This window comes from Electrophorus electricus, chromosome 14, assembly GCF_041902795.1.
Source record: "Electrophorus electricus isolate QZ-2024a chromosome 14, ASM4190279v1, whole genome shotgun sequence".
Lineage (NCBI taxonomy): Eukaryota > Metazoa > Chordata > Actinopteri > Gymnotiformes > Gymnotidae > Electrophorus > Electrophorus electricus.
This window is the reverse complement of record NC_137510.1, coordinates 24,835,624-24,861,395: the sequence shown is the minus strand read 5'-3', so window position 1 is coordinate 24,861,395 and position 25,772 is coordinate 24,835,624. Positions and strand designations below refer to the sequence as shown.

The 25,772-nt window shown below is 36.4% G+C and overlaps 1 protein-coding gene across 6 annotated transcripts in view; it reads left to right on the top strand.

Moving 5' to 3' along the window:
• Positions 1 to 25,772, top strand: part of dnah5l (dynein, axonemal, heavy chain 5 like) — a 69,330-nt gene that overhangs the window by 17,724 nt on the left and 25,834 nt on the right. For all 6 annotated transcript variants that reach the window (XM_081695794.1, XM_081695795.1, XM_081695796.1 and 3 more), the window contains 28 exons: positions 787 to 874; positions 1,094 to 1,217; positions 1,358 to 1,524; positions 1,842 to 1,934; positions 2,172 to 2,375; positions 2,494 to 2,574; positions 3,337 to 3,741; positions 3,995 to 4,113; positions 6,961 to 7,097; positions 8,733 to 8,895; positions 9,036 to 9,147; positions 9,966 to 10,094; positions 10,261 to 10,361; positions 10,888 to 10,986; positions 11,258 to 11,411; positions 11,506 to 11,772; positions 12,603 to 12,731; positions 13,811 to 14,026; positions 15,290 to 15,436; positions 15,792 to 15,964; positions 16,770 to 16,948; positions 17,895 to 18,082; positions 18,731 to 18,925; positions 19,377 to 19,511; positions 21,228 to 21,417; positions 22,539 to 22,756; positions 22,912 to 23,223; positions 24,760 to 24,849. In XM_081695794.1, coding sequence (XP_081551920.1) covers positions 787 to 874; positions 1,094 to 1,217; positions 1,358 to 1,524; positions 1,842 to 1,934; positions 2,172 to 2,375; positions 2,494 to 2,574; positions 3,337 to 3,741; positions 3,995 to 4,113; positions 6,961 to 7,097; positions 8,733 to 8,895; positions 9,036 to 9,147; positions 9,966 to 10,094; positions 10,261 to 10,361; positions 10,888 to 10,986; positions 11,258 to 11,411; positions 11,506 to 11,772; positions 12,603 to 12,731; positions 13,811 to 14,026; positions 15,290 to 15,436; positions 15,792 to 15,964; positions 16,770 to 16,948; positions 17,895 to 18,082; positions 18,731 to 18,925; positions 19,377 to 19,511; positions 21,228 to 21,417; positions 22,539 to 22,756; positions 22,912 to 23,223; positions 24,760 to 24,849 — 4,615 coding nt within the window. The remainder of the gene's footprint in view (positions 1 to 786; positions 875 to 1,093; positions 1,218 to 1,357; positions 1,525 to 1,841; positions 1,935 to 2,171; positions 2,376 to 2,493; positions 2,575 to 3,336; positions 3,742 to 3,994; positions 4,114 to 6,960; positions 7,098 to 8,732; positions 8,896 to 9,035; positions 9,148 to 9,965; positions 10,095 to 10,260; positions 10,362 to 10,887; positions 10,987 to 11,257; positions 11,412 to 11,505; positions 11,773 to 12,602; positions 12,732 to 13,810; positions 14,027 to 15,289; positions 15,437 to 15,791; positions 15,965 to 16,769; positions 16,949 to 17,894; positions 18,083 to 18,730; positions 18,926 to 19,376; positions 19,512 to 21,227; positions 21,418 to 22,538; positions 22,757 to 22,911; positions 23,224 to 24,759; positions 24,850 to 25,772) is intronic.

The following is a 25,772-nucleotide window of genomic DNA, read 5'->3' as shown; positions in this document are numbered from 1 at the left end:
AGGGAAAATTAATGTTCTCATTTGGAATTAGTGATGAGAAGTATCAAGGAAAGAGCAACATACTAAAATCTGCAACTCAGCATGTTTTTTAGCAACTTTGTTGGTAATCTGTCCTGTGCAGCCTTAATAAATGACCTGAAATGAATCAGTTTATCAGCTCTGTCTTCTGTCTAGATCAGAAAGGTAGGCAGATGAGAGTGTCTTGGCCCTTTTGATAACATCAGTGTTTGATTCTGAATTGGGCATAATTTATAATCAGATATAATGAGAGTTAAGTCGATGAAGAAGCATGTATACAGCTAGAAGAAACAATTAAACAACTGATATTTTTGTTACACAGGGTGTGTAACATTAAAATATGATGGTGCAATAGTTTTGAACACATTTTGACATAAAACTGCACTGGTATAAAAATGGAAACATTGCCATGACACAATTACTTGCACGGCAATTTAAGGAATTAAAATTAGACATTTACATAACATGTATAAAGTCATATTAAATAAACCCTTGAATCCAAAAATATCTTGTCAACAGTAAAAAGCATCCTGTTATTGACTGTTATTAGTCTTATTAATGTAATGTTACCTTATTTTAAACTGCAAACACGGTGACAAAACATGATATATAATCCCAATATAAGCAATATTAACGGGATAATATGTGATCAGGAGTTAAATAGGATTCAGGAGTTATGCGATTACTTAAGGTGTACAGAGCTGTTTTGTTATTATCATTCTGAGTATGCCTTGCAAAAGCATTGAAGTTGTGTTGTTTCTTCCACAGTCAAAGTCAGCAGGTAGAGCAGTCCATGTATGACATCATTGAGGAACTAAAAAGGGTGATGAAACCTGCTGAGATGCTGAACTTGGAGGTGAGAAAAATAAAAGTAACTTGCATTTGGCATCTCATAAAGCTGTTGAACAGGTATGTTCTAATTTTGCATTAGTTGGCATTGTCATAGGTTAGGGTTAGTATTAGGGATGGACAAAATGCCAGCAATATGATAACTGCAGTGGCAAAATGGGTAGTAATAATCTGCCACCCCCTCAAAAAAGAGTGTGTTTGCATTCCTTCACTTTTTTGTATCTAGGACACCTTCCAATGCCTTCACCCAGATCTTAAACACAAGACCAGGTGCCAGGTTTGCCTGCCTTGTAGTTTCTACACCATGATGGGTCAGCTGTGTCAAAAGAACACTGAGGCATTGGTTAAAGGTTTGGGTTTGGACACATGTACATCATTTCAGTGGATGTTTAATGCTGCATTAGACCAACTTTCTTGATTATATTCTGAAGTTTTACATGTTTGCATACCCATGCAGAGCTTCTCTTAAAGCTGTATTTTCTTTTGAAAGCTACCAAACTCTCCCTGGATTCCTTGAGGCGCCGTATCTATGTCGTGAATCCTAAGTATACCTCTTCCACATCAAGCCATCCAACAGCCCTGACTCCTCTTTTCAGAACCTCTGTTGAACTATCCATCCCCAACATCATCTTCAAACCCACTTTAGAGGAAGTACAGGTATTAGTATAATTTTTTGCATTTATTTCACACAGCAGCCATAGGTGTAGAAGTTTCTTTGAGGTTTGCCAGTGTATAGGGTTGGCTGACAAAGGTTTTGTGTCTCAGGAACCAGAAGTAAATATTTCTCCGACTATATCCCCCGCCTTTTCCTTTGTACTTCCCTTTTCCGTCGCACAGTTATCATGGAATTCCTCCTTTAGTGTTTATACTGTGGTGTGAAAGATCCGCAGACTGCAGAATGGTGCTTTGCTTTATTGACTGACCTGATCGGATAACATAAAATGGTTTGTTTCCCATTTGTCTGTGTTGTCTAGACTATTCTGAACAAAGTTGTGACTACAGTCATGTCAATGGCAAAGGATATTCCGCTCTGGAAATTTTCACATTTACATCACAAACAACTACAGGTGTTTTGTTTTTATTACTTTAAGATTTACAGCATTTTAGGTGCTGAGACATATTTGTGAAACAAGCAGAACTGGTTGAAAAGATCATTTATATTCGGCTCATTGCCTTGGGATTTAGTTTGCTAATTTATAGTACCATAATTTAATATTATAGAATGCTAAATTTACATAGATATTAAGAAGATTGGAAGTACTAGTAGACATCCTTTATAACCATTTATACATCAAATATTGCAGTTGGAGCAATTAGCAGCACGAGAAGTAGGAGATGATGGCCCAGTCACCAAACAGCTCACACTCAGGCCCCTTGAGAGACAGATTGCTGAGCATAAGGATGTCATTAAAACAATTGCCCAGCTGAGCTCCATAGTGTCTTCCCTTAAAGTGGATGCTGGGGATGTTCTGGTAGACCTCACCCATTTTTCTGCTCTGTGGACCCAGGTATGCAGTGTTCAGCAAGTAGGATGAAGGCTTATAAGTGGTGTACATAGGGTTAAATAAGCAGAAATCAGATCTGTGTGAGAAAGCTGGTGTATTTAAAATCTTTCTTCTTTTCAAGGATCCAGCTGAGCAAGTGAATGCATTTCTGGAAACCAATCCGTCCCTTCCTGAGTTCAGTGCTCAACTTTCATATTATTCTGTGAGTGTGGTTTCTCAAGTATTGCATGATCCAAGGAATAATTAGTCAGATTCATAAAACTTAATGCTAACTGCTCTATGCCACACAAAATGTGTGATACAGTATTTAAAGCCTATTCATTAAGTTATCACAGTGATAATTAGTGTCTCTGGTGTCAACTTACCACTCTGGTAAACTCACCTGTGCTCAAAGTGAAAGCTAAGCCAAAACATACATACATACATACTAGAATTTCATGCAAGACACAACAGTATGCTGAAAACTGCCAGCTGCATAACAATGTAATGCATTTGTAACTTTCACCAAGATGCAAAGTGCATGGTTACAATGAGTTGATGTCTTCAGATATTCTAAATCATGGCAGAGCAGCAAAATTGTATTTCTCATGTTAAATCTGGTGATATGTTTAAGCATTTGGCCCATAGTCAATTAAATAAAGTACAGAAATAAACTACTGGGTTGAAAATAAGATAATAGGCAAAAGTCATTGTTTTACAAGATGAAAAGTATTTCATCAGGGTGATGAGGAAGTAAAGGAGTGACCTCTTGGGTGCCAGAGTTGCTAAGGCCACTTTTTTGTCCAATCCAATGCTCACCTGAACAGTAATTGAATGCTGAAATGCTAGATTCATATCACACGCTTCATGTGAGATAACTTCTTAGAATATACAATTTATGTGTGTAACTCTGATTTTTAACAATTCTTTATAATAAATGTGCTAAAATATTTTGACTAACTGATTCAGGTATATTTTTTTACAGGCTCTTGAAGCTAAGATTGAGGACCTCCCAGCCTTCTCTACTTTAGGCTTCATCCTTTATGACATTAGCTCTCTCAAGTTCTCCTTGATCCAGGAGTGTCGGGCATGGAAACGGACATACGGGGGGGCCTTAAATAAACGCGCCTCTACAGATATGCTGGAGATATGTGCTTTTGTAGAGGGGATGGGCAGACAGCTTCAGAGGCCTATTTCTGACCTGGAGGATGTGAGAGGAACCATGGCTGCTCTAAGAGAGATACGTGAAACAGAGATACAGATCGATGCCACTATTGGGCCAGTGGAGGAGTCTTTTGCTCTTCTGAGTAGACATGAGCTGCACTTCAGTGATGGAAATGCAGATAGGATGGATAGTGTAATGTATGCCTGGAAGAACCTCCAGGCACTGGTGAGATTTTTTTTCCATTTTTCCATTATTTCCATAAATTGCTTTTTTTTTTTTAATTGAACAATATATTTGTATATTTTTAAAAAAGGCATTTAACAATACAGTACTATGAAGTCAAAGTGTGTGAAATTGAATATAAAGTGATTTTTGTCATTTTTTTCATTTTTAAAATACAAAATACAGATTTTTCTACAAACAATCATTGTCATATCCATATCTGTTTCTTTGACATATATTTATATTTCAATTTAAGGTTGTGCAAACCCAAACTACACTTGAGGTCATCCATCCAAGCATGAAGGCAAAGCTGCTGTCTGAGGTTGAAATGTTTCAGTCCGCAGTCCAAAGTTTCTACAATGACTATGATAACAGGTACACAAGATCATGATTATTGGAAATTCATTGCAGTTTCAGTCCTTGATAAAGATGGATTCCCAACAGGAAATCTAACCATATACATCAATAACTGAATTCAAAAACAAGCAAAAGCAAACAGAAAACAAGCATTAACAAAAACAGCAAATTACTGCATAGAGCACACTTCTGCTCACTGGTAGAAATGGGGTAGAATATTTTACATAGCTTGCTTTGCAAGGGAAAATACTATATGAAGAGAATGCCTTTTAAATTTTTGATAGAAATTTTTAACAAATGCATAACAAAACTCTTCCACTAAAGCATTTTCTAATGTATTTCTACCAGCATACAAGAATCAAAATCTTGACCCTATATCTGAAAGCAGGCATTACACTAGGGATTATTTGCTAGAATGATTTGCAAAGAATCCAGATTCTAATTTCTCTCTCTTTTTTTTCTATTCACTTTAAGTTGTTTTGGTTACATTTTCAAATCTTTTAATAAATAGAGAGAGGGTGCAGAGGATGCAGGTGGGCAACTGGCTCCCTCCACTGAGGGCACACATAACATGACAATTCTGACAACTACTTTGCCATGTATCCAGCGGTTGCCAAAGAAATGAAATGATAACATTAGGTGGGCAAGGACGAAGGTTAAACCTAGCAAGTCTGGAGGTTTGTCAACTGTAAAAGGAAAACCTTTGCAGTAAATCAAGTTGCAGGGCTCAAAAAAGAGATGGTGAATGGCATTGATAGGTTGTTTTTGACAGGTAAATTCAAACATTTGTCCACAGTTTGGCTGGCTGCATCGTATTAGACGGTCACTGAAGGTGTGTGAGGTTGAGAGGCGGAGAGGTAGAGAGGCGGAGAGGTAGAGAAGCGGAGAGGTAGAGAGGATTATGAAAAAGACTGTGGGTCCTGTCTATGTAGTGTGGTGTGCTAAGGCAAGTCATGAGATGATTTTGTTATGGCCTGTGGAAGTGGTGATAAAAGCAGTCGCATCAGTCAGAAAAGCAGAGAAAATGGAAACTGTGTGAGGTGATACCATTACCTAAGAGAGCACTGGAGCATAGGGATGTGGTTGGGCGAGTGCAAAGTGGAAAAGCAGGGCTTGGGTCGGGTTATTCGTGGAAGGTGTTTAGTAAGGCCACGTCACCAGAGAGAAGACGAATGATTACTAGTTTTGTTTGTGAGCAGAAAGAGGCAGCATGGCAGACAACATCTGATTTGCAGGGAAAACAGGGGCAATGGCTTCCGGCAGGCCTCAGACCACCTCCAGTGCATCACGTTTAGTGTGTGTTTCTTGAGGATTGGAGACTGTTCTCTTTAGCATCTTCTGCACCGATCAGCTTCTTAACCGATGTTATACCAATTACCCGTCTCCCCAGACTCCACTTGGTCCACTTCTTCCTTGTAATACTTTGACCCTTCGATAGCTGCTTTCTGGTGTCCTGCACACTTCTGCTGCAGAAGCCTTTGCCATTAATGAACAAATTTCTCAATGTTCTGTAATCTGTGGATTGTCAAAAAGTTCTCCTTATTTAGAAGCAACCCCAGGAGTCACTTTGACCATCAGTGGTATACTGATGTTAACCTTTCAGAACCAGTCCATCCAACCAAAGTGTACCTGACTAAGATATAGACTGCATCATGGAATTAAAATGAAAGAATCTTTTAAACTACCATTTAACCATCTTTTAATGATTCTTACTACAGCAGAATTCATCTGCTGAGACACAGTAAAGTTCATCAGCCTTATACTAAAGTTATCCAACAAGTCTTCTACAACCAATAAATTGCTTTTAAAAAACCCATCCTGATAGATGCTAAGAATCCATGCAGTATAAACAGTATAAACGCATCAACTTAAAACTTATACAGCTATCCAGCTAAAATACAACTTCGTAATTTCAGTGTCCTTGAACAATAATTAGTCCATACATACTGCCAAAAAAAAAAGATGCTTATTACAAATTTCATCTAACCATACAACCACAAAGCCAGAGGTGAGCAAGATGGCTGCCTCATTTTTGTTGAACTCCCTCACTTTATGATACTTTACCTTAAGTAGTGATCAGTAAAATTTACATTACACATAAAGGTAAATTTCTGTCACACAATATATTTTATACACAATCAAAATATTTTACATACAATATATACACAGTCATTGGTTAAGGTACTTCAGTAGTAATCTGAATGTTGCCACTTCAAGCCCCACCACTGCCAGGTTGCCACTGTTGTCAGTGGCACAATTGTCAGCTAAATTCCAGAAATGTAAAATTAAATTTCAGCAATTCTGAATGTAGAAATAATGGTGACCATCTTGGTGACCTTTCACCAAGATATAAGGTAGATTTGTTGTGTATGTACCACTGGATATGTGTGTGTTAAAGTACCATTGGATTGATATAAAACTATAATGAAATTTTGGGCAGATTTTGGAGATCAATATTATTTTTAACTACATTGTACTGCAAGAGCTTGGTATCTTTTTTATTTGTTTGATTTTGTTTCTTTTTTAAATTTGTGCATTCAAATGTAAGTTTATCAGGGAAGCATCAACATGGAATTCAAAGAGCAACGTGGTTTTATTATCAAAGCAATTGTTCAGTTTTTTTTTTAGTATTGTTTAGTATATCATTTTGTGATGTTTGCACTGGTTGTAAATTACATTAAATTATGTTTAAAAAAAAAATTCAGGACACTTTCACGGATTATTTTCATTCTTGAGTCCTAGTCAATGTTTAAACTAAAACTCTGTCCCTGGTGTGCATACTAGTGATGTGTTTTAAATTCTAGTAAAATTGTTGTGACTTTCTTGTAATTTGTAAGCAATTGACTGTTTGTGTTGTTCCTATAGTGGTCCAGGTGTGGTGGGGTTAAGCCCTCGTGAGGCCAGTGACAGGTTGCAGATTTACCAGGCCCAATTCGATGAGCTTTGGAGAAAGTATGTCACTTTTTCAAGTGGTGAACAGCTGTTTGGCCTTACAGTTAAAGGTGAGTTTGTTTGGGTTTTTTTTTTTTTAATAGCTTGTACTAAACAATATGCATTATTCATGAGTTGACTATCTCTTGATGTATACATTACACTACTCATTGTCTATTCACTGGATATTTTAGCTGAGCATAGTTTAAGATGTGCAGTATACTTTAAGGAATACCATAGGTATTTTTAATATGATAAATTCAACATAAATTAAACACATGCTAATGATCCATGTTCCAAAGTTATATATATATATAATTTTGTTGTTGTTGTTGGTGTTATTCAACCAAAAATGTTTAATTTGATAACAATCAGTAGTTGAACATATCAGGCATAGTCTGTTTAACTCTTGAAAATACGGTGCATGATTCCATGAAAAGCCTAAACAGCGTGGTGGAATCTTTGAACACATTTGTAGCTGTTTATAATTTTACTAGTTAAAGTATAAAAGAAAATTACAAGAAATTGTGTATAACGTATTTATTAAACATAAAATGATAAGTTATGGTTTTACAAATACAGTTTTCTTTAGGTTTCTTAGTAGGCCATGCATGCATAGTACCAACAACACCAGATGAAGCTCCACTAAGGTTATGTAAATGCAAGCAGGAAAACACATTTACTATGATTGGTAGGCTATGGATACTGCGGAAAACAAAAACTGTACCATTTTGAAATATTCAGTATTGATATGTCGGTATTTTTGACAACGCTAGTCCACACTAATCCACTTTAAAGTGATTAATTGTTTATTCAATTCAAATATTTATTTTCTAAACCCCTTAGCCATATGGTCCTATAAGAAAATGTTGGTGAATTGAACACACATTTATTTATTTGACAAAAAAATGAATAGCAGTTCAACTTCTAGTAAGCTAGCATGGCTCCAAGATGTTGCTGGAGTAAAATCAAAGAAAATGTAAAGGTATCTTGATAAATGCAACAAATGGGTTATACCATCTTGCTTTGAGGTTTTAAATAATCTGTATGAAGCCTGCCAGAGATCCACAAAATTCTTGATATCTGGTTTTGGTTTTGTACAAAAGTCCCCTCCACCCTCTCTAAATGTTTTTTGTTGCTAAAGCAAGTGCCAAGCAGCATTTAAAGACATTTTTAAAAATTATGGTACAGTTTGGTTTCTGAGTTCCTCACAACACAAACAATATATGATTTCCAAAACAATTGTTTATATGGCAGTATGGTGCACCATATTTTTAAGAGTATGATATAGCATTTTTAAGAGCAGGAATTAGAATAGGTCAGTTGATTGCTGTGTTGTTGCAGCAAATGTTGAAATGTGTTGTATGTTTTTCTGAAATGAAAGAATGGCCAAACCACAAAGATTTCTCAAGACCAGTTTTGAGAAGATTGGAATAGTTGGGATAGAATGGACTGGAGATAGTATTAAACATTGTTTAACACTATTTTATAAACAATTAAAAATGGCCAGAGACCAATTAAATGTATAAACACCCTTGTGTTGTCTAGTTTTTTTTTTTTTTACACATTTATACAAAGTAATTGCTCAGTTCAGATTTAGAATTCTAAATTTCATATAAAATTATGAACATTTAGTATACTTCAGATTTTTAAATGTCAGTTGTGCAAGAATTCACTTGTAAACCATTTATTATTGTTCTCCTCAGAGTATCCTGATCTTCACAGAATCAAGCGGGAACTCAGCCTTCTGTCTAAGCTGTACAGTCTGTATAACTCTGTCATTGACAGTGTTAATGGCTACAGTGATATACTGTGGGCAGACCTCAACATAGAAAAGATAAACAGCGAACTTCAGGATTTTCAAAACAGGCACTTTTTTAAAAAAAATCTGTGATTTATGATTTGCTTATGTTTTTGTTATGCAGCATATATTTATGTACTGTGTTTGTTTATAAACTTGTTAAACCAAATATGTGTTATTCTGACACATTTCTCTAAATCATTACTAGGATCCGGAAACTTCCCAAGGCACTGAAGGAATGGCAAGCCTTCAATGACTTAAAGAAGACAATTGATGACTTCAGTGAAACCTGCCCTCTACTTTACATGATGACAAACAAAGTAATGTTTTAAAGAACAGCCAAGAATTTTAGTAACACTTTCTTTAAAAGTGACTACGTTCTAATCATTGTGTGTACAGTTATGTCAAGCCAGACAGAAAAATTACAGTGTTGTGTTTGAATACACAAAGTTATTATTATTTGTTCATTATCATTTATAAAAATGTCTATTTTATATGACTATTTTATTAAGATATTACTAGGGACATTCAAATAAAGAGATATCACAACCCAAGTAAAGGTAAGTATACAATAATGGAAAAGGTCCTTGCATATAAATCTTATACTATATATATATGACTATGATTCCCAGTATTATGTTGCATAGCATACTATAGGCAAATATATTTGCAAATAATAGAAAGATAAATCTTGTATGCCAGAGTCTTTGGCCTAGATCTGACTCATACACTGTCAAGTCCCACAAATCCTAACACATAATGGCCTGAGCCTTCCACAGGAACTGCTGGTGGTAAAAGCTGGAGAGTTGTAACTTATTCTTCCAATTAAAATTCAAATGCATTTGTATAGTGATTTTTACAGTATGTGAGGAGTATTTTATAAGACAAACATTGCTCAGATTTCAGTACTCAGATTATATTGTGAGAACCAATTCAGAGTCTGCACACTGAACAAATAACGTTGATGGAATCTTAAGTGAAGTCTCCATGCCACCAAAGAACATTTTTGATCACTTCAGGAGTGTAGGTGGAATATAAAAAAGGTTTAACAGGTACCACCTGGTTTAACAGGTAAAGCTCACAGATAAGAGGAGTTAGTTGACTAGTAAAATGGGACCAATCTTGTAACCTTCTCTAGGCAATGATGCCCCGGCATTGGCAACGCTTGTCTGACATCACAGGCCACAAGTTTGAGGTGGAGTCTGGGAATTTCAGCTTGAAAAATGTCATAGAAGCTCCCCTGCTGAAAAACAAAGAAGATATTGAGGTCATTTATTTTTTAAATGAGGTCAAATGTCCACCAGCCTCCTAATAACAACTTGATTTAAATTTGTGAGATTTAAATGTAGCAAAGTTTAAAAAGTTACAAGATAATACAAGATAATCTTGTATTTTGGGCTGACATCATCTTCTCATGTAATTGTTTTGTACAGGATGTGTGCATTAGTGCAGTGAAGGAGAAGGACATTGAAGCAAAGCTTAAAGATGTGGTGGCAGAGTGGAGCAGCCACCAGTTCACGTTTACACCATTTAGGTAGAGCTGGATTCACTTGTATGAAACAATAGGCTTTTTTTCTGCTGCATGATGCACTCAGAAAGCATCACCCAGTAGTATGATGTACTTAATAAAATTAAAGACAAGGTAAAAATTTTAAGTAAAATTAAAACTACAAAAATTCTACAGGAATATAGTCATGAACACTGAAGGTTATTTTCTATTCCTAACATAAGGGTAGTAACCCATGCATCTAACAAATATCAAAATATCATTTAGGTCATGTACAAAAAATTGTTCAGAACAATTGTTAAGTCTACTTAATTGGATAGCTGGCAAGTATGCTGTGCTTTGTCAAAAATATTTACTCTTCAGATGCCTGTACAAACTACATACTATTGGATTTTTAAATATGTTTAAATTTGTTTCAGTAACACACTATTAAACTTTAACTATTAAGACTTTAACCTTGTAACACTTTTTATCTGCTCTGACAATGAAAATATGTGTCCATAGAACAAAAGTCCCCAAATCAATCATTTCTCACCTTGTTCCCTCTGTTCAGGAACCGTGGAGAACTCCTGCTGAAAGGCTCTGACACTATGGAGAAGGTGGTATTGCTAGAGGACAGTCTTATGGTACTCGGCTCACTTATGAGCAACAGGTACCTGACAGGATCTTTCTGCTATTTATTGTTAAAGTTCTTGCAAGGCAAACACTGTGTTGTAATTCCTTATGGTTCTTCTTCTTCTCTGAAAAAGCTGATTTCTGTAAAGCTGCTTTGTGACTGCTTTGGATGTTGTTTTTTACCTTTACCTTATGGATTTGTCTTTCTAGGGTTTTGTATTCTGATTTTGATCTGGTCTGCCCCTTCTCTCTGGTTAATTCTTTGTCCCCTTAGCTTGTCACAAGCAATTTCTAATTTCTAATTTCAGATACAATGCTCCTTTTAAGTCCTCTATTCAGCAATGGGTGCACAAGCTGTCAAACAGTTCTGAGGTCATCGAAAAATGGATGACTGTGCAGAACCTTTGGCTATACCTGGAGGCCGTGTTTGTTGGAGGGGACATTGCCAAACAACTTCCACAGGTCAAATTCACTTAATTCATATTAAAAAGTTTGGAATGAAATCAAAGAATTAATCATCCCTTTCACCAACTTCCCTCTGTTCCTTGGCATACAGGAAGCAAAACGGTTCCAGAGTATTGATAAGTCTTGGCAAAGGATCATGCAGAGAGCACATGAGGTACCAAATGTGGTGCAGTGCTGTGTTGGGGATGAAACTCTGAGCCAGATACTCCCTCACCTGCTGGAACAGCTTGAGGTGTGCCAGAAATCCCTCAGTGGATACCTTGAGAAGAAACGCCTGATCTTTCCACGCTTCTTCTTTGTGTCTGACCCTGTTCTCCTCGAGATACTCGGCCAGGCATCAGACTCACATACCATACAAGTATGTGGTACAGCTGTGTCATTTTGTATATGTATCCACTTTAAAATACAAAAATGCTCATACATAACCACAAACAGGGTGAATCTTAGAAACTTGTATCTTTCGCGACTATCACATTGTTACTTTATTATTATTATTATTATTATTATTATTATTATTAAGATTAATATTATTATTAGTTACATTTATATAGCACCTTTCTTGAACACAAGGATGCTATACAGACAGATATCAGATATCACCTTTTTACAATCACTCACACACACTGATAAAAAGCAGCAGCCAATTTGTGCACAGCATACTCTCAATCAGACAGCACAGCCCCCTGGGGGACAGCACCGGGTGCAGGGAAAGGGGAGGAGGTTAAAACCAGGACAGAGCACCAACCCTCACTGGACATACACTGTGTGCACAATTATTAGGCAAGATAATATTTTGACCATATCATCATTTTTATGCATATTTTACAACTCCAAGCCATTTAAACTCGAATGCTTATTGGATTTAAGCATTTCAGGTGATACTTATTTGTGTAATGAGGGAGGGTGTGGCCTAAGGAGATCAACACACTATATCAAGATGTGCATAATTATTAGGCAGCTTCTTTTTCTCAGGCAAAATGGGTCAAAAAAGAGATTTAACTGACTCTGAAAAGCCAAAGGGATGCACTCTTAAAATTGCTAAGATATTGGGGCATGATCACAGAACCATGAAATGTTTTTTTTTGCAAATAGTCAACAGGGTCACAAGAAACTAGTTTTAGTAGCTTAATGTTATAATATATATAATGTGAGTAATTGTACTTGTGTTTTTCTTTTTCTTCATTTCAGAGCCATCTATTAAACCTTTTTGATAATGTGAACAGAGTTGTGTTTCATGAGAAGAACTACGACCAAATCCTGAGCTTTCAGTCACAGGAGGGAGAGACTGTGGACTTGAGTGAATCCATAAATGCCCAAGTAAGAGCTATTTTTCTTTTATTTCTAAGCTTGATAAGTGCATCAGAGCAAAAAGGCCTTAAGACAGCGGCAGAGAGACGTGTGCATGTGCAACACAGGTAAGTGAGGATCCAAGTGCAAGAGTCTATTGCTACTAGCAGGAAGGAGTGCGAGGTGGGTAGGAAGGGCAGTCGTCAGTGCTGGGGAGTTCGGACGAGGAGAGTCACGGGTCCACAGCTTAAATCAGCAGGCAGAAACCAAAGTAATCCAAGGGCTAGGAACGAGGCGTAGCCTGGGGAGGAAGCAGAGGTCAGAAGCCAGGAGAAACAATAAGAATAAAGAATGCTTGGTATGCATAGAGGAATACAATACTTCACAAGTCTGAGGGGGGAAACCGGGATGTTATAAAGGGAACTGGAACGAGTGCCCATCAGAAATCAGGCGAGGGTGATCTAAGTCTGGGCGGGGAAAAGCTAGTGGATTGGACCGATATTGTCACAGTGCTTAGCAGCTCAATTAGAAAAAGAGGTTGGGTTAGACTGAATACATGATCAACAGGTGTGGTTAAGTATGCCACCACAATATCTAGAGAGATTAAATGCTAGTGGCACTTTCATCATGGCAGAGAGCATGCAGGAACCACAAAATTCACAGATGAGGAAACAGACATACTATAATAATAATAATAATAGTAATAATAATAATAATAATAATAACAATAATAATAATAATAATAAACTATTTTTAAATAAAATTTGTTAACAGAAATAATATGATAATTATTAACAAAACCAATAATAATTAAGACAATACACATTACTACTATTATGGCATTACTGTATTATTGTAGTGTTACTGCTGTTCACAGTCATGAGAATAAAATTAATGTGAAAAAGAGAATAAAATAATTGACTTGTTTAAATTATATAATTTTCTTGTTGCTGTAATCTTTTCTATTGTTTGTCATTATTCGATAACAAATTAGATTATCTAGCCACAAATCAAACTATTCTTATGTTTTTAGACTATTATGCTCAAATTTACACATAACCTGACCAGAAATTAGTTTGAGCATATTCTTGTTGATTTTTTATTATTAGGGCAATGTGGAGAACTGGCTGGGCTTGTTGCTGGATGGAGTGAGGAAGACCCTCCATAACATCATCAGAAAGGCACATATGACTGCAAGTGACCCAGGCCTGAAGCTTGTAGAGTTCCAGTCAGTCTTCCCTGCACAGGTTGGCCTATTGGGCATCCAGCTGATCTGGACCAGAGATGCAGAGGAGGCCCTCAACCTCAGCAGGGCTGATAAAAAGGTTTGGAGTCTTGTATTATTCTCTTACAATTCCACTTTGATAGAAAATGATACATCCTCTCTTGTGTATGGTGGACTCGCTTCTGAAAAAAGTAAACATATAAACTGTTAATGGAATGTTATATTGGGCAAGTTTTAATCTCACACATGCAGCAGTCACATGAAACTAACAATACATTAGCAAGGTTCTATAGTTAGGATATTTAGCATTTTCTATGTGAATAGAAGTGCTGTATAATAATATATATAAGGTGAACTCTTATCATTTGAACCCATTTCTCATAAATAAATAATGTATAATCATTTTAAAGAGAAAAATACAAATACAAATATGTAACAAATCACAGATGGTGTAATGGCTAGCACTATAGTTTATACACCCATCATTTTTGTCACTGTACTCATTTTACTGAAGCTTTCACAGTGTTTGATGCCATAGTCTTCAAACTCAGAGCAAGTATCTTCATTATAAACAGCTTCCACTGTAAGAACAGAGTTCTACAATGAGAGGACTGTTTCTTGGCTCATTGTTCTATGTTATAATCCCAGACCAGGATTTATGTTGAAAGCCAGAAGAGGGAGCAATATTTTCCCCATCCATGCTGACAAAACTTCAAACATTCAGTTGCATTGCAGATTATTTCATTCTTTGATAGTAGAGTGAAAAGTGTAATGGTTCCTTTTCAACATCAAAATTGAAGATAGAACATGTGAAAAAAAAAAGAAGTAAATTATTTAATTCTGGCCTAGTTGCCTCCAAATAATGAGATGAAGTCTAAAAAAGTATGACAATATTAGTTGGTCAAAATCCTGTGTATAAAGAAAGAAAAAGAAAAACATGCTATGACCAGGCTTAGTTATGGCATTTCAAGTGAAATTGTGAGTACAAATAAGAGAAGATAGAGAAGGAAATTAAATATGTCAACAAATGTATATCAAACTCAATTGTTCAGTTGGCTACTGTCTCCTAAAGTTACCAATGCTAGCTCTAATGATGCCAAAACTACTAGACAAAGACAAAAAGTTCACCTAAATTGGGTATGTAGCTGCTGGTTTGTATTTCATCATTTAAGATGTAAATTGTTCTTAAAGACAAAAGATTTGTCAAAAATATTTTTCTGTTAATAGAGTTTGATCTAACAATGACATTTAGCAATGTAGCTTGACCACTGATGTATTTAACTTTTCAATTTAATGGTTTTTACTCTTTTCAGAAGGAAAGTTGTCATGCTATGTTAACATTGTGCTTTCATTATTTTTGAAGATCATGCAGACAACAAATCAGAGATTTCTGGATATGTTGAATGAGCTGATTGACATGACTACTCATGATCTTACCAAGATTGAGAGAACCAAGTATGAAACTCTAATAACAATACATGTACACCAGAAGGACATATTTGATGATCTGGTAAAAAGAAACCCTTCTTCTTCTTCTTCTTCTTCTTCTTCTTCTTCTTCTTCTTCTTATTATTATTATTATTATTATTATTATTATTATTATTAATAATAATCATAATCAAACATGTTTTTTTTCACATTTGTACACATTAAAGCTTGACAAATATTTTCTCACAATTAACTTAAGAAAATTACTACACTGCTTGATCTTGACCCAGCAAACCCATGGCACCTTTTCACACTTGGCTTGCTCACTAGGAGCTTGGACTTGGACATGTTTAAATCTGATTTGTGACAATGGCAGTTGCAAAAAGTGCTATGTGAATACATTTGACTGACTGACTTTTCCACTGCTATGTTTATAGGTAAGAATGAGCATCCGATCAACAGCAGACTTTGAGTGGCAGAAGCAGTCACGCTTCTACTTTCTAGAAGACACAGACAGATGCTTTATTCAGATCACTGATGTGGAGTTTGATTATTGCAATGAATATCTAGGTTGCACTGACAGACTGGTCATTACCCCTCTCACAGACAGGTAAGGAGCCACATATGCATTCATGCTTGGCATTACATTATTGTTGTATTATTTTCTTTTATGTGCACAATTTAGTACTTTGTTAGCTGTAAACTGAAGCTAAATATTACTTTGGATATTTGAGCATACATATTTTGTATATTCGAATATTACAGGTAACAGTGTAAGTTTTTAAGAACTAATCTAACCTTTCACTCTGCCCCGAGCTATAGTTCTTGCCTGCTTGAGGGCAAATGTGGTGAAGGAAACTGTTATGTAAAAAGCTGGCCTTTTCACATAAAAATGAACAAGTTGCCATACATTTGGTCTGTTATACTTTTTACATTTACAATTTACACAATTTGGCAGATGCTCTTATCTAGAGCAACTGAGTGCTAGCAATGATAAAGTCAAGATAAATAAAGATGCTGCACCCACAACAGAATTGCAATAAACTTTGAGTACAGTATTGAGTATAGTATGCAAGATTGCAATGCACTCAAGAGAAAGACCCTATAATGAAAGCTGTGTAATGTATGCAAGGCTTAGTAAAGTGGATTGCATGAGAGAAGGTCCAAGTTGTGCTGCACAACTTGTGCAAGTGGATAAGTGCATCTGCCAAATGCTGAAAATAGAAATGTAATGTAAGATTACTATGCCATGGAAATGGATTTTAAATGGTCTGATGATGAGCCAGTAATTGGCAGCAGGTGTAATATATGGGAGTTGGAGCACCTGGCATGCATAGCTAGGGAAAGGCCCATGACTGTTCCCAGTTTTCCTTTTGTATATTCAGATTTCATTCAATGGTGTAATATTCTTCCAGATGTTACATCACCTTGGCCCAGGCACTAGGTATGAGTATGGGTGGGGCACCAGCAGGGCCAGCAGGAACAGGAAAGACTGAAACAACTAAAGATATGGGCCGTTGCCTCGGCAAATATGTGGTGGTGTTCAATTGCTCTGATCAGATGGACTACCGAGGCCTTGGTCGCATTTACAAAGGTATAGTGTGTCACTTTTCCTTTGGGTGACCATACATCATCTTTTTCCTGGACATGTCCTCTTTTTGGGACTGGCTGACATGTCTAAATTTCCAAAAATGTCAGCGATTCATGTAAATGCCCTTTATGCAACTACTGGTCAAAATATATATCAGTCATTGCTCTCAGTACCACAACAGCAAGAGCCAAGAGATGTCTTCATTGAAAAGTATACTCTGCTGAAAAAAACTGGAGCAGGCGTTGACAACCTTTGAACAGCAAAAAACTAAATTGCCAACATTGATAGTGATGGTCAAGAAGCTAGTTAGCTAGCTACTGATACAGGAGAGACGGACTCAATGTATTGCATTGATTTTATAATGCATTTCCTCAAGACATGTTTTTGATCAGAACTTAACCTAACTTTGTAATTAGATCATGGGGTGTGGCTTACATTTGCACCTTACATTTGGAACTGTTGCAAGTAATTTAGTTCCCTACTGTTTCTTTTTTTTTTTTTTTTTTTTTTTTTTTAGTTCATTTTTAACTCCTAGTTAAAATCCCTGAAGTGCAAAATATCCAAGTTATCACTGGTCTAGGAATTAAACAGACAGCTGATTGGAATCTTGGAAAGCCCTTTCTTCATTCGCAGTATTCGACCTTGACAGATCCATGACAGATACAACTTAATTACCTTCATAATTTTTAATATGGGGGGAAATGTGCAGTAATTATACAAGCAGGACAATTCTTTGTGCCCTCCACATTAAGGCCAGAGCATCCAGGCTTTTGACAAATAATTTGTTGAAATCAATAAAGAAATCTGAATCCTTTATGCTAAGATAGAGGTCTCAATTGACCAAATGGTTTTTTAAAAATTCCTGTGCCTATTTTTGTATCCGTTTTTGCATTTTTCATTAACGTAATTTCTTATGATGTGTCATTAAAAATTGTCATTTTTGTAAAAGGACTGGCGCAATCTGGTGCATGGGGCTGCTTCGACGAGTTTAACCGCATTGAGCTGCCTGTGTTGTCAGTGGCTGCACAGCAGATCTACATTGTCCTGCAGTGCAAAAAGAACAAAAAGTCTCAGTTCATTTTCACTGATGGAGATGTGGTAGACATGGACAAAGAGTTTGGCATATTCTTAACTATGGTTAGTGCACATTTTAATGACTGTTTCTATTAAAACTAGACTAAAACAAAACCTGACTAAAAGTAAATATGCAGTACTGTGCAAAAGCCAGAGACAATTTATATTTAAGTTACTAAGTTATATCTTATGTATAAGGTATTTTAGAATATTCCTTTTCAGAATATGTGTTTAGATTCTAAAAGTGTCATTAAAACAGTATTCACTAACTCCAAACTCCTGACTGAATATGAAAACTTTTCTTATTGTTATCCAGAAATGTTTATGAGGCTAGGACATAGATTCAGAAAATGGTAGCCTACTGTGCTCCAGTTAAATTTCACAATGTTAATACTACAGGTAGTCCTGCTGGATAAAGGTGTTCAGATAACATTTTAAAAACTGCTCTCACCTGTATTTTTATTTTCTTGTTGATTTTGTAACTATTCTTATAAAAACTTAAAAGAGCAATAATCATTTTCAAATGATTCATCTAAACATTATGAAACATTATACTGACTCCTAGTGGCCTGGATGTTGAGTTTCTGTACTAAAATCTATTTGAAAGATAGCTGATGCCATGTGGGGGCCTCCATGTTTGCACTACACTATAGAAACCAAAGTATTGACAAATAAGGCCTCATTTTGTTGTCATTTTATGTCATATAACAGAATCCAGGATATGCTGGACGACAGGAGCTGCCTGAGAACCTGAAGATACAGTTCCGCACAGTAGCCATGATGGTACCAGACAGAGCCATCATTATGAGAGTGAAACTCGCTAGTGCTGGCTTCAGAGACAACCAAGTGCTCAGCCGCAAGTTTTATACCCTCTACAAACTGTGTGAAGAGCAGCTGTCCAAACAGGTAAGTAACTCTATAGAATAAGTGATCTCAACTTGTTATCTGCTATATTGTGAAGTCTCTGTCCAGCACAGCTTGGAACTGACTGAAAGCTGTTTCCATTTTCAGGGTTTATTGGAAAAGCTTGTTTGTAGGGAATAGGACTCAGTGCTTATCTGTTGTTTTCATTGTTACATCCAAAATATTGAACTTGTCACCTAAATTAAGTATTCTCTTTTTACCATGGAAATAAAAACACTATTCAAAATTTTAAAGAAATCTTATCTTAATGGGATAAACTAAAAAACCAGTAGAGGTTACAATAATGTAATCTCTAACAAATTGGAAGAAAGAAAAAAAATCTAGATGCCAGCAAGGCCACTGTGGAGTTATATTCATGACATTATGTCTGTTTGGAGCATACAAACTGTAAAGTTAATATGTAGTATATGCTCTCTGATCTCTGTCTTCATAGGTCCACTATGACTTTGGACTGCGCAACATTCTATCAGTGTTGAGAACTCTGGGAGCAGTGAAGCGATCCAATCCATCTGAGTCAGAGACCTTTGTTGTCATGAGGGTGCTGCGTGACATGAATCTGTCCAAACTGGTAGGATCCATTGTTCATTTTCTAGTACAAGTAAACTGAAGATATTTACACCCCAGTTGATCATTTTGTTGAAACATGTAACATGTGCACAAGGAGCTTCAGTGTTGTACAGTAACTATCAAACCAATAGTTAGCCAGGTAATTAGCAAGTTAGTGATGCACAAAGTTGTTCTACCACTAATCATGTAATTTGCTAGCTAGCTAGATAAGTAGGTAGTATACAGGTGGTTTTCTTTCAAGCATTCATTTCAGCATCTCACTAGAAGTACACCCCTCTGCGTAGTCACCAGAAACCCCTATTTCAACACACCAGCTCCTACTAGCTGTTGCAGAGGAGCCACCCTTCCTTCTTATGAGGCATTTACTGGTTCCAAAAAAGGAAGCAGATTTAAGATCTATCCTGGATCTGCATGCTCTGAATAGGCACCTCAAAAAATTCAGATTAATGTAGCTCTTCTGTGATTAGTATGACAGGGTGATTGATTAATATCCATCAACTTACAAGATGCATACTTTCACATCCCCATTTACTCTGCTCACAAAAGGTTCTGATTTTCACGTTTCAGGGCATGAATATCTTGTTCTCCCATTTGAACTTTCTCTGAGCCCTGAGGTGTTTGTGGAATGTACCGAAGCAGCCATTGTGTCACTCTGGAGGAAGGGCATTTGTCTTGCCACATACATATCTATCTGGCTACTTACTGCCAGCCAAAACAGGAAGTCCTGGTATACCTGATATTAGTCATGGAGTATCAGATTGCCCTAGAGTTCCAAGTGTAGGCAGAGTGGTGAATAAGGGGAGGAGAGTATGCCTACAGTCTGCCCACATAAATGACAAGCGTTCCTTAGCAGTTTTCTTAGGTCTGAAACATTTTCTTCTTTTCTGGAGGGCACCATTCTGGGGCACATGCTGACTCACAGACTGATTGTATGGAGCGGGGCTCACTTTTTAGATTAGTTTAGGTTAGCTAGCTATATTGCAACATTCTGCTTTGTTCTGCTTTTTCTGCAATGTTAGCTAAGAGTAAACAGGAGTACTGCAATTATTATTAATGCAGCATGTTCCACATAGTCCAGAGTAAAAAAATAAAAGTTGAGCTGCTGACAAGGTAATCTTTTTATTAGTGAGCTAGCTATGTTGTATGAAAGGTCAGTCACATTTTAACTTCATATTCAGACTTTGCAGGTATGTTATGATATTTTTTCCCCATTGCTGAAATGGGCATAGCAAAAGATCCAAATGACTTCATGTTTTACTTTGCACTTTACCTTTGATGCTTGTATCCATTTCTAAAAGTGTAAAGTAAAAATAGTGACTATAAGTAAAGTAAAAATGGCTATAAGTACAAAAGGCAAAATAGACAAATATTCTGGCATACTATGCAGAAAATTATGTAGCATTAATATTAGCAGGGCTCTAAGAGCCAAGGCACTTTTCTCAGCGCTAAGTCATAAAAGGCCACTCAAATTCTGTTTCCTACAAAGATTTTCAAGCACAATTCAGAAGTGTAGTTTGCTGTGCAGTAAATGATGGTCAAAGCTTGCCTAGTTGCCTTCTTTTCAAAAATGTTTTAAAAAAAACATGTCGGAGAATGCATACCTGTCTTGTAAGCATATCTGTTATTTCAGCAAATGATCATTAAAGATGAATTGCATTAGCAAGAGACAGCAACAATTGTATTACAAATTTTCCTAATTTCTGTCCCTATTATACAGGTGGATGAGGATGAGCCTCTGTTCATGAGTCTGATTAATGATTTGTTCCCGGGGATCAGTCTGGATAAAGCTGGTTACCCTGAGCTGGAGGCAGCTATTCAAAAACAAGCCCAGGAGGCTGGTCTCATTGCACACCAGCCATGGATGCTCAAACTGGTGCAGCTCTATGAGACACAACGAGTGAGGCATGGTAAGTTGTGACTGCTGCTGACCCAGTGCACGAGTGCCAGTCGCCTAAACTTAAGCCTAGCCTCAGGAAAGAGCACTACATCTCTTCCTAATATGTTTCCTCAAGCCTCTACAACTCCGCCATTGTAGTCTGTATGGGTTTCCTCCAGGGTTGGCATAACCAGTGTGTCTACCCTTATAAAAGTTGTGTGTGAATGATTGTGTGTCTGCATGCCCAATAGTGGATGGTGTTGGTGTCCTGGGTGCTGTTCTCTCTTCCCTCCATGCACCTGATTTCTGGTGGACAACTGTGTGTGTCTCCCAGGGGGCTGAGGTTTGCAGTTTAGAGTTTGCTGTGCACGATTGGCCGCCGCTTCTTACTACCATGTCACTTGATGAAAAAAGCTGTGTGTCAATTGTAAAGTGACCTTGGGTTCCTCGAAAGGTGTTATATAAATATAACTTCATTCATTCATTCATTCATTCATTCATTCATTCATTCATAGGTTTAGCAAGAAAATATTTTTGCATTTAAATGTATTTTAATTTGTAATAACTCTTTGTTTTGTTTATGATCCTTTTTCTGTTTTTTGCAACCACCACTGTGCTGTGGACTGTACCAATCTTTATAATGTCTTATGACTTTTATATTTTTCCTTTGTGAGCCTTAATTTCACCAAGATTCATTTTTCATACATTGTTTTTATTTTTACATAATTTTATTTGTCCAAAAAGATCATTATTTTTTTAAATGGATCAAACTAAAACAAGTAACAAATTCAAGTTAATTAAAAATGACTGTCATTTTTAATATGAGGGAAACGATCAATAAGTAAAATAAAAACCTTTAATATTTTCACATTTTACATGTCCTTTGTATACTGCCAATTATGCATGTAAAAAGGGAAACCTAAACTGAAACTCATTAACTCAATCTATTATTAGTCCGTATCCTAAATGTTTCTTATTTTATATATTTCACTACCATTTTATCACTACCATTTTCAACTTATTTATCCCTTAGAATTAAATTTTCAGATGTTTGGTATAATGTAAAAAGTTTGATTAAAACAGAAACCAAACTGAAATTTGGCAAATACTCAAACCTCAAATCTCAATAGGCTACTGAATGTACATTGCCAGGTATGATGACTCTTGGTCCCAGTGGAACAGGGAAGACCACCTGCATTCACACTCTGCTGAAGGCCATGACGGAATGTGGCACTCCTCACAAAGAAATGAGAATGAACCCAAAAGCCATCACAGCTTCCCAGATGTTTGGCATGCTAGATGTAGCCACAAATGACTGGACAGATGGAGTGTTCTCCACTCTGTGGAGAAAGACTCTGAAAGCAAAAAAGGTAATAAAACGATCAGGCTAATTAATTTGATTAAGCATGAGAGTTCTAGGTGTAGTTATTTAGAGTACACCAATGTCTTTATTTCATATTCATGACATGTCAGTTTCTTGATGCACAGCTGTTAAAAAAATATTATGATTGGAATGTTTTTTTAGGGGGAATATATATGGATTGTTCTGGATGGTCCAGTAGATGCGGTCTGGATCGAAAACCTCAACTCAGTCTTAGATGACAATAAGACCCTTACCTTGGCTAATGGAGACCGCATCCCAATGTCTCCAAACTGTAAAGTAGTGTTTGAGCCTCACAACATAGATAATGCATCTCCAGCCACAGTGTCCCGCAATGGCATGGTCTTTATGAGCTCCTCTGTACTAGACTGGAAGCCCATCCTGCAGGCTTGGCTAAACAAAATTCCAACATCACAGGCAGAACTACTTCTGAGCTGTTTTAATTCCATCTACCAGGTAAGTATTAGTAATGTCTTTTTAAGATTAAGTAAGTAGTGTCTTTTAAGATAAGGACATGCAGCAACAGGAATACAATGTACTGTATGTACTGTGTACTGTATCTGCTTAATTTTGGATCAGGTTATTCTAAAAAATAGAAAATCTGTTTCATCAAATGTGTTGTCGGCATACAATCTCCAGTTGAAAATATTAAAGATCACTAACTGCAGATCTGGAACACTTCCAGCATTTGTCAAGTTTATATTCTCTGGACCAAAATGTTTTTGTTATTGTTATAATTTATATTGACATTATCATTCAGTCATAGCAACATGATAACTGATTATTTGATATATAACTAAGAATTTTAAATTACAATTTGACAAACTATTGTAAATTCTTTTAACTGATAAGTTCTTTATTAGAGTGAGTCGTACCTGTAGGGGTCTATTACTCTTCTTCTTCAAAAAAAAAAAACTATACAAGGATATCATCTTGAGTTACCAGATTATACTCACCCTTTTTAACAACCTTGACCTTTTCTTTAAGGTTGCTTTATTTCTAAAATACATATTTAGGCCAGTGGCAGATAGTGTATCCTGAACGGATAATTTGGAAATAGGTCAGTTACAAAGTAAGACTAAACATGTTGCATTTGTTTGCTTGCTAATGGTACCAAAATATAAATATATATTTTACACTTTTAAGTACACATGTGGAGCTTATAGAATGCCCTCGAGCAAACATACAAGTATGCATATATCGATTTTAATATGCTTCATGAATTTGCTTCAAATAAAGCTTCTATTCTGAGATACCTACTGAAGATGTGAGTGCTAATCACTCACTGAACATTTTGTTTACTGGAATTCCTTATTTTCTCTGAAGTCTGCTCATATGACTGTGACATCAAATTCATTGAATGTGGATATCATAATAATTTGTGATAAATTACCAACAAATACCCTGATTGAGCAAGAGTGAATTAGATAATGACTATCAACTAGTCCACTATTATTTCAAAATTGTTTAAAGGGCTGGAATGCACAGATAGAACTTATCAAAATTGACAGATGTTTCCATTTGAATTATTTCCCTATTTCTGTTTGAGTTTCTTTATTGTAGGAATTCTCCTTATTAGTTTCTCATTACCCCACTGGCAGTTGAGAAACACAGCAAATCCACTGCAGAAAAACATCAGGCCTATACATTAGTGTAACCGTCATAGATTTCTCACAGATTAAAGTAGAATGTAATAAAACATTTTCAGCAGACTGCTCAGTGGGTATTTACTGGGTGGGACAGACCTCTTGGCTATAGGAATTGGAGACTTTTGGGTCTAAACATCTGCATAGACTGCTTTGATTCATTCTGCTGTGCATGCTAAACTGCTGACTGTATGAAGGAATATCTATAAAAAGCAATTATTCTCTTGTTTCATTCCGTCATTAAAATTTTTTTAAATCTTTATTTTAGATCCATCCCCTACATAAAATGTTTGACCTCCAGGCTGTATCTTCCTCAGTTCGTAATTTAACATTTATGTTTCTACAGGACCTGATGAGCTTTGCTTCCACTGCAATTTACCCAAAAATGCAGCTCCTGGAATGCATGTACATCAAACAGACCATTGACCTTTTACAGGTAAGTCCATAATTACACCTGGTTTCTGTGAGAGCACATAGTGATGGGATTAAACACTGATGGCACAGAGTGAACACACTCATAGACGAGATGAAGGTGCAAGTCACCCAAGGAGTGCTACATTAACCTTAGATAGTTTTGCTGAAGAAGTGACATCGGAAGGGCTTGGAGGACTACTGCATAGCTTTTCTGGAGAAGCTCTGTAGGGTTGTTGGAGGCAGCTAGATGGACGGTATAATGGCATCATAGTGCAGTGTGTTTGCCCTCTTTGGATTCACTTATTTAATCAGTTGAGAATCAGGAAGTTAGTTGCATCAGGAGCCTCAGGAAGCACCAGTTGAACATCTTGTTAGTATAAGTCCCTGTAAATTTGTCTTACTACCAACTGTTAAAATGAAGAAGTCTAACGTTACCAAGGTCAGTAAAGTTAATGCATAAAGAGTAAGTGAATGCACTTGAAACATGACCAAACTTATTTTCTCTGTGGTCATTAGCTAATGCCCTTAATTCCATGAAATAAAACTCCCTACTACTGTTCATTTCATGAATGTATTTCTCAGCTGTGGGTTTTGGCAGTAAACACAGTTTAATTTCAATTTCTGGTCCTGTGTAAGCTCATGTTCATATACAATTTTGGCACCCAGTAATGCAAAACTTAATACATTAACATTAATACCTTGCAAATCAAGTATACCATCAAGAGTGATTTACACCCAAACCAAACACCTCCAATAGATAACCTACTCCTGTACAAGATAATCATATGCCAGAATATTGCTTTGCACTGTGAAATTCTTAGCGATGAGGGCATAAAATCATCAGTCTAGTGAACCCTCACAACAAAACATATACTCCTTGAGTTTTATTAGGTTGAGTATGACAGTTTGTAGTGCTTACATGTGTGCTCATGTTGGCCACTGTAA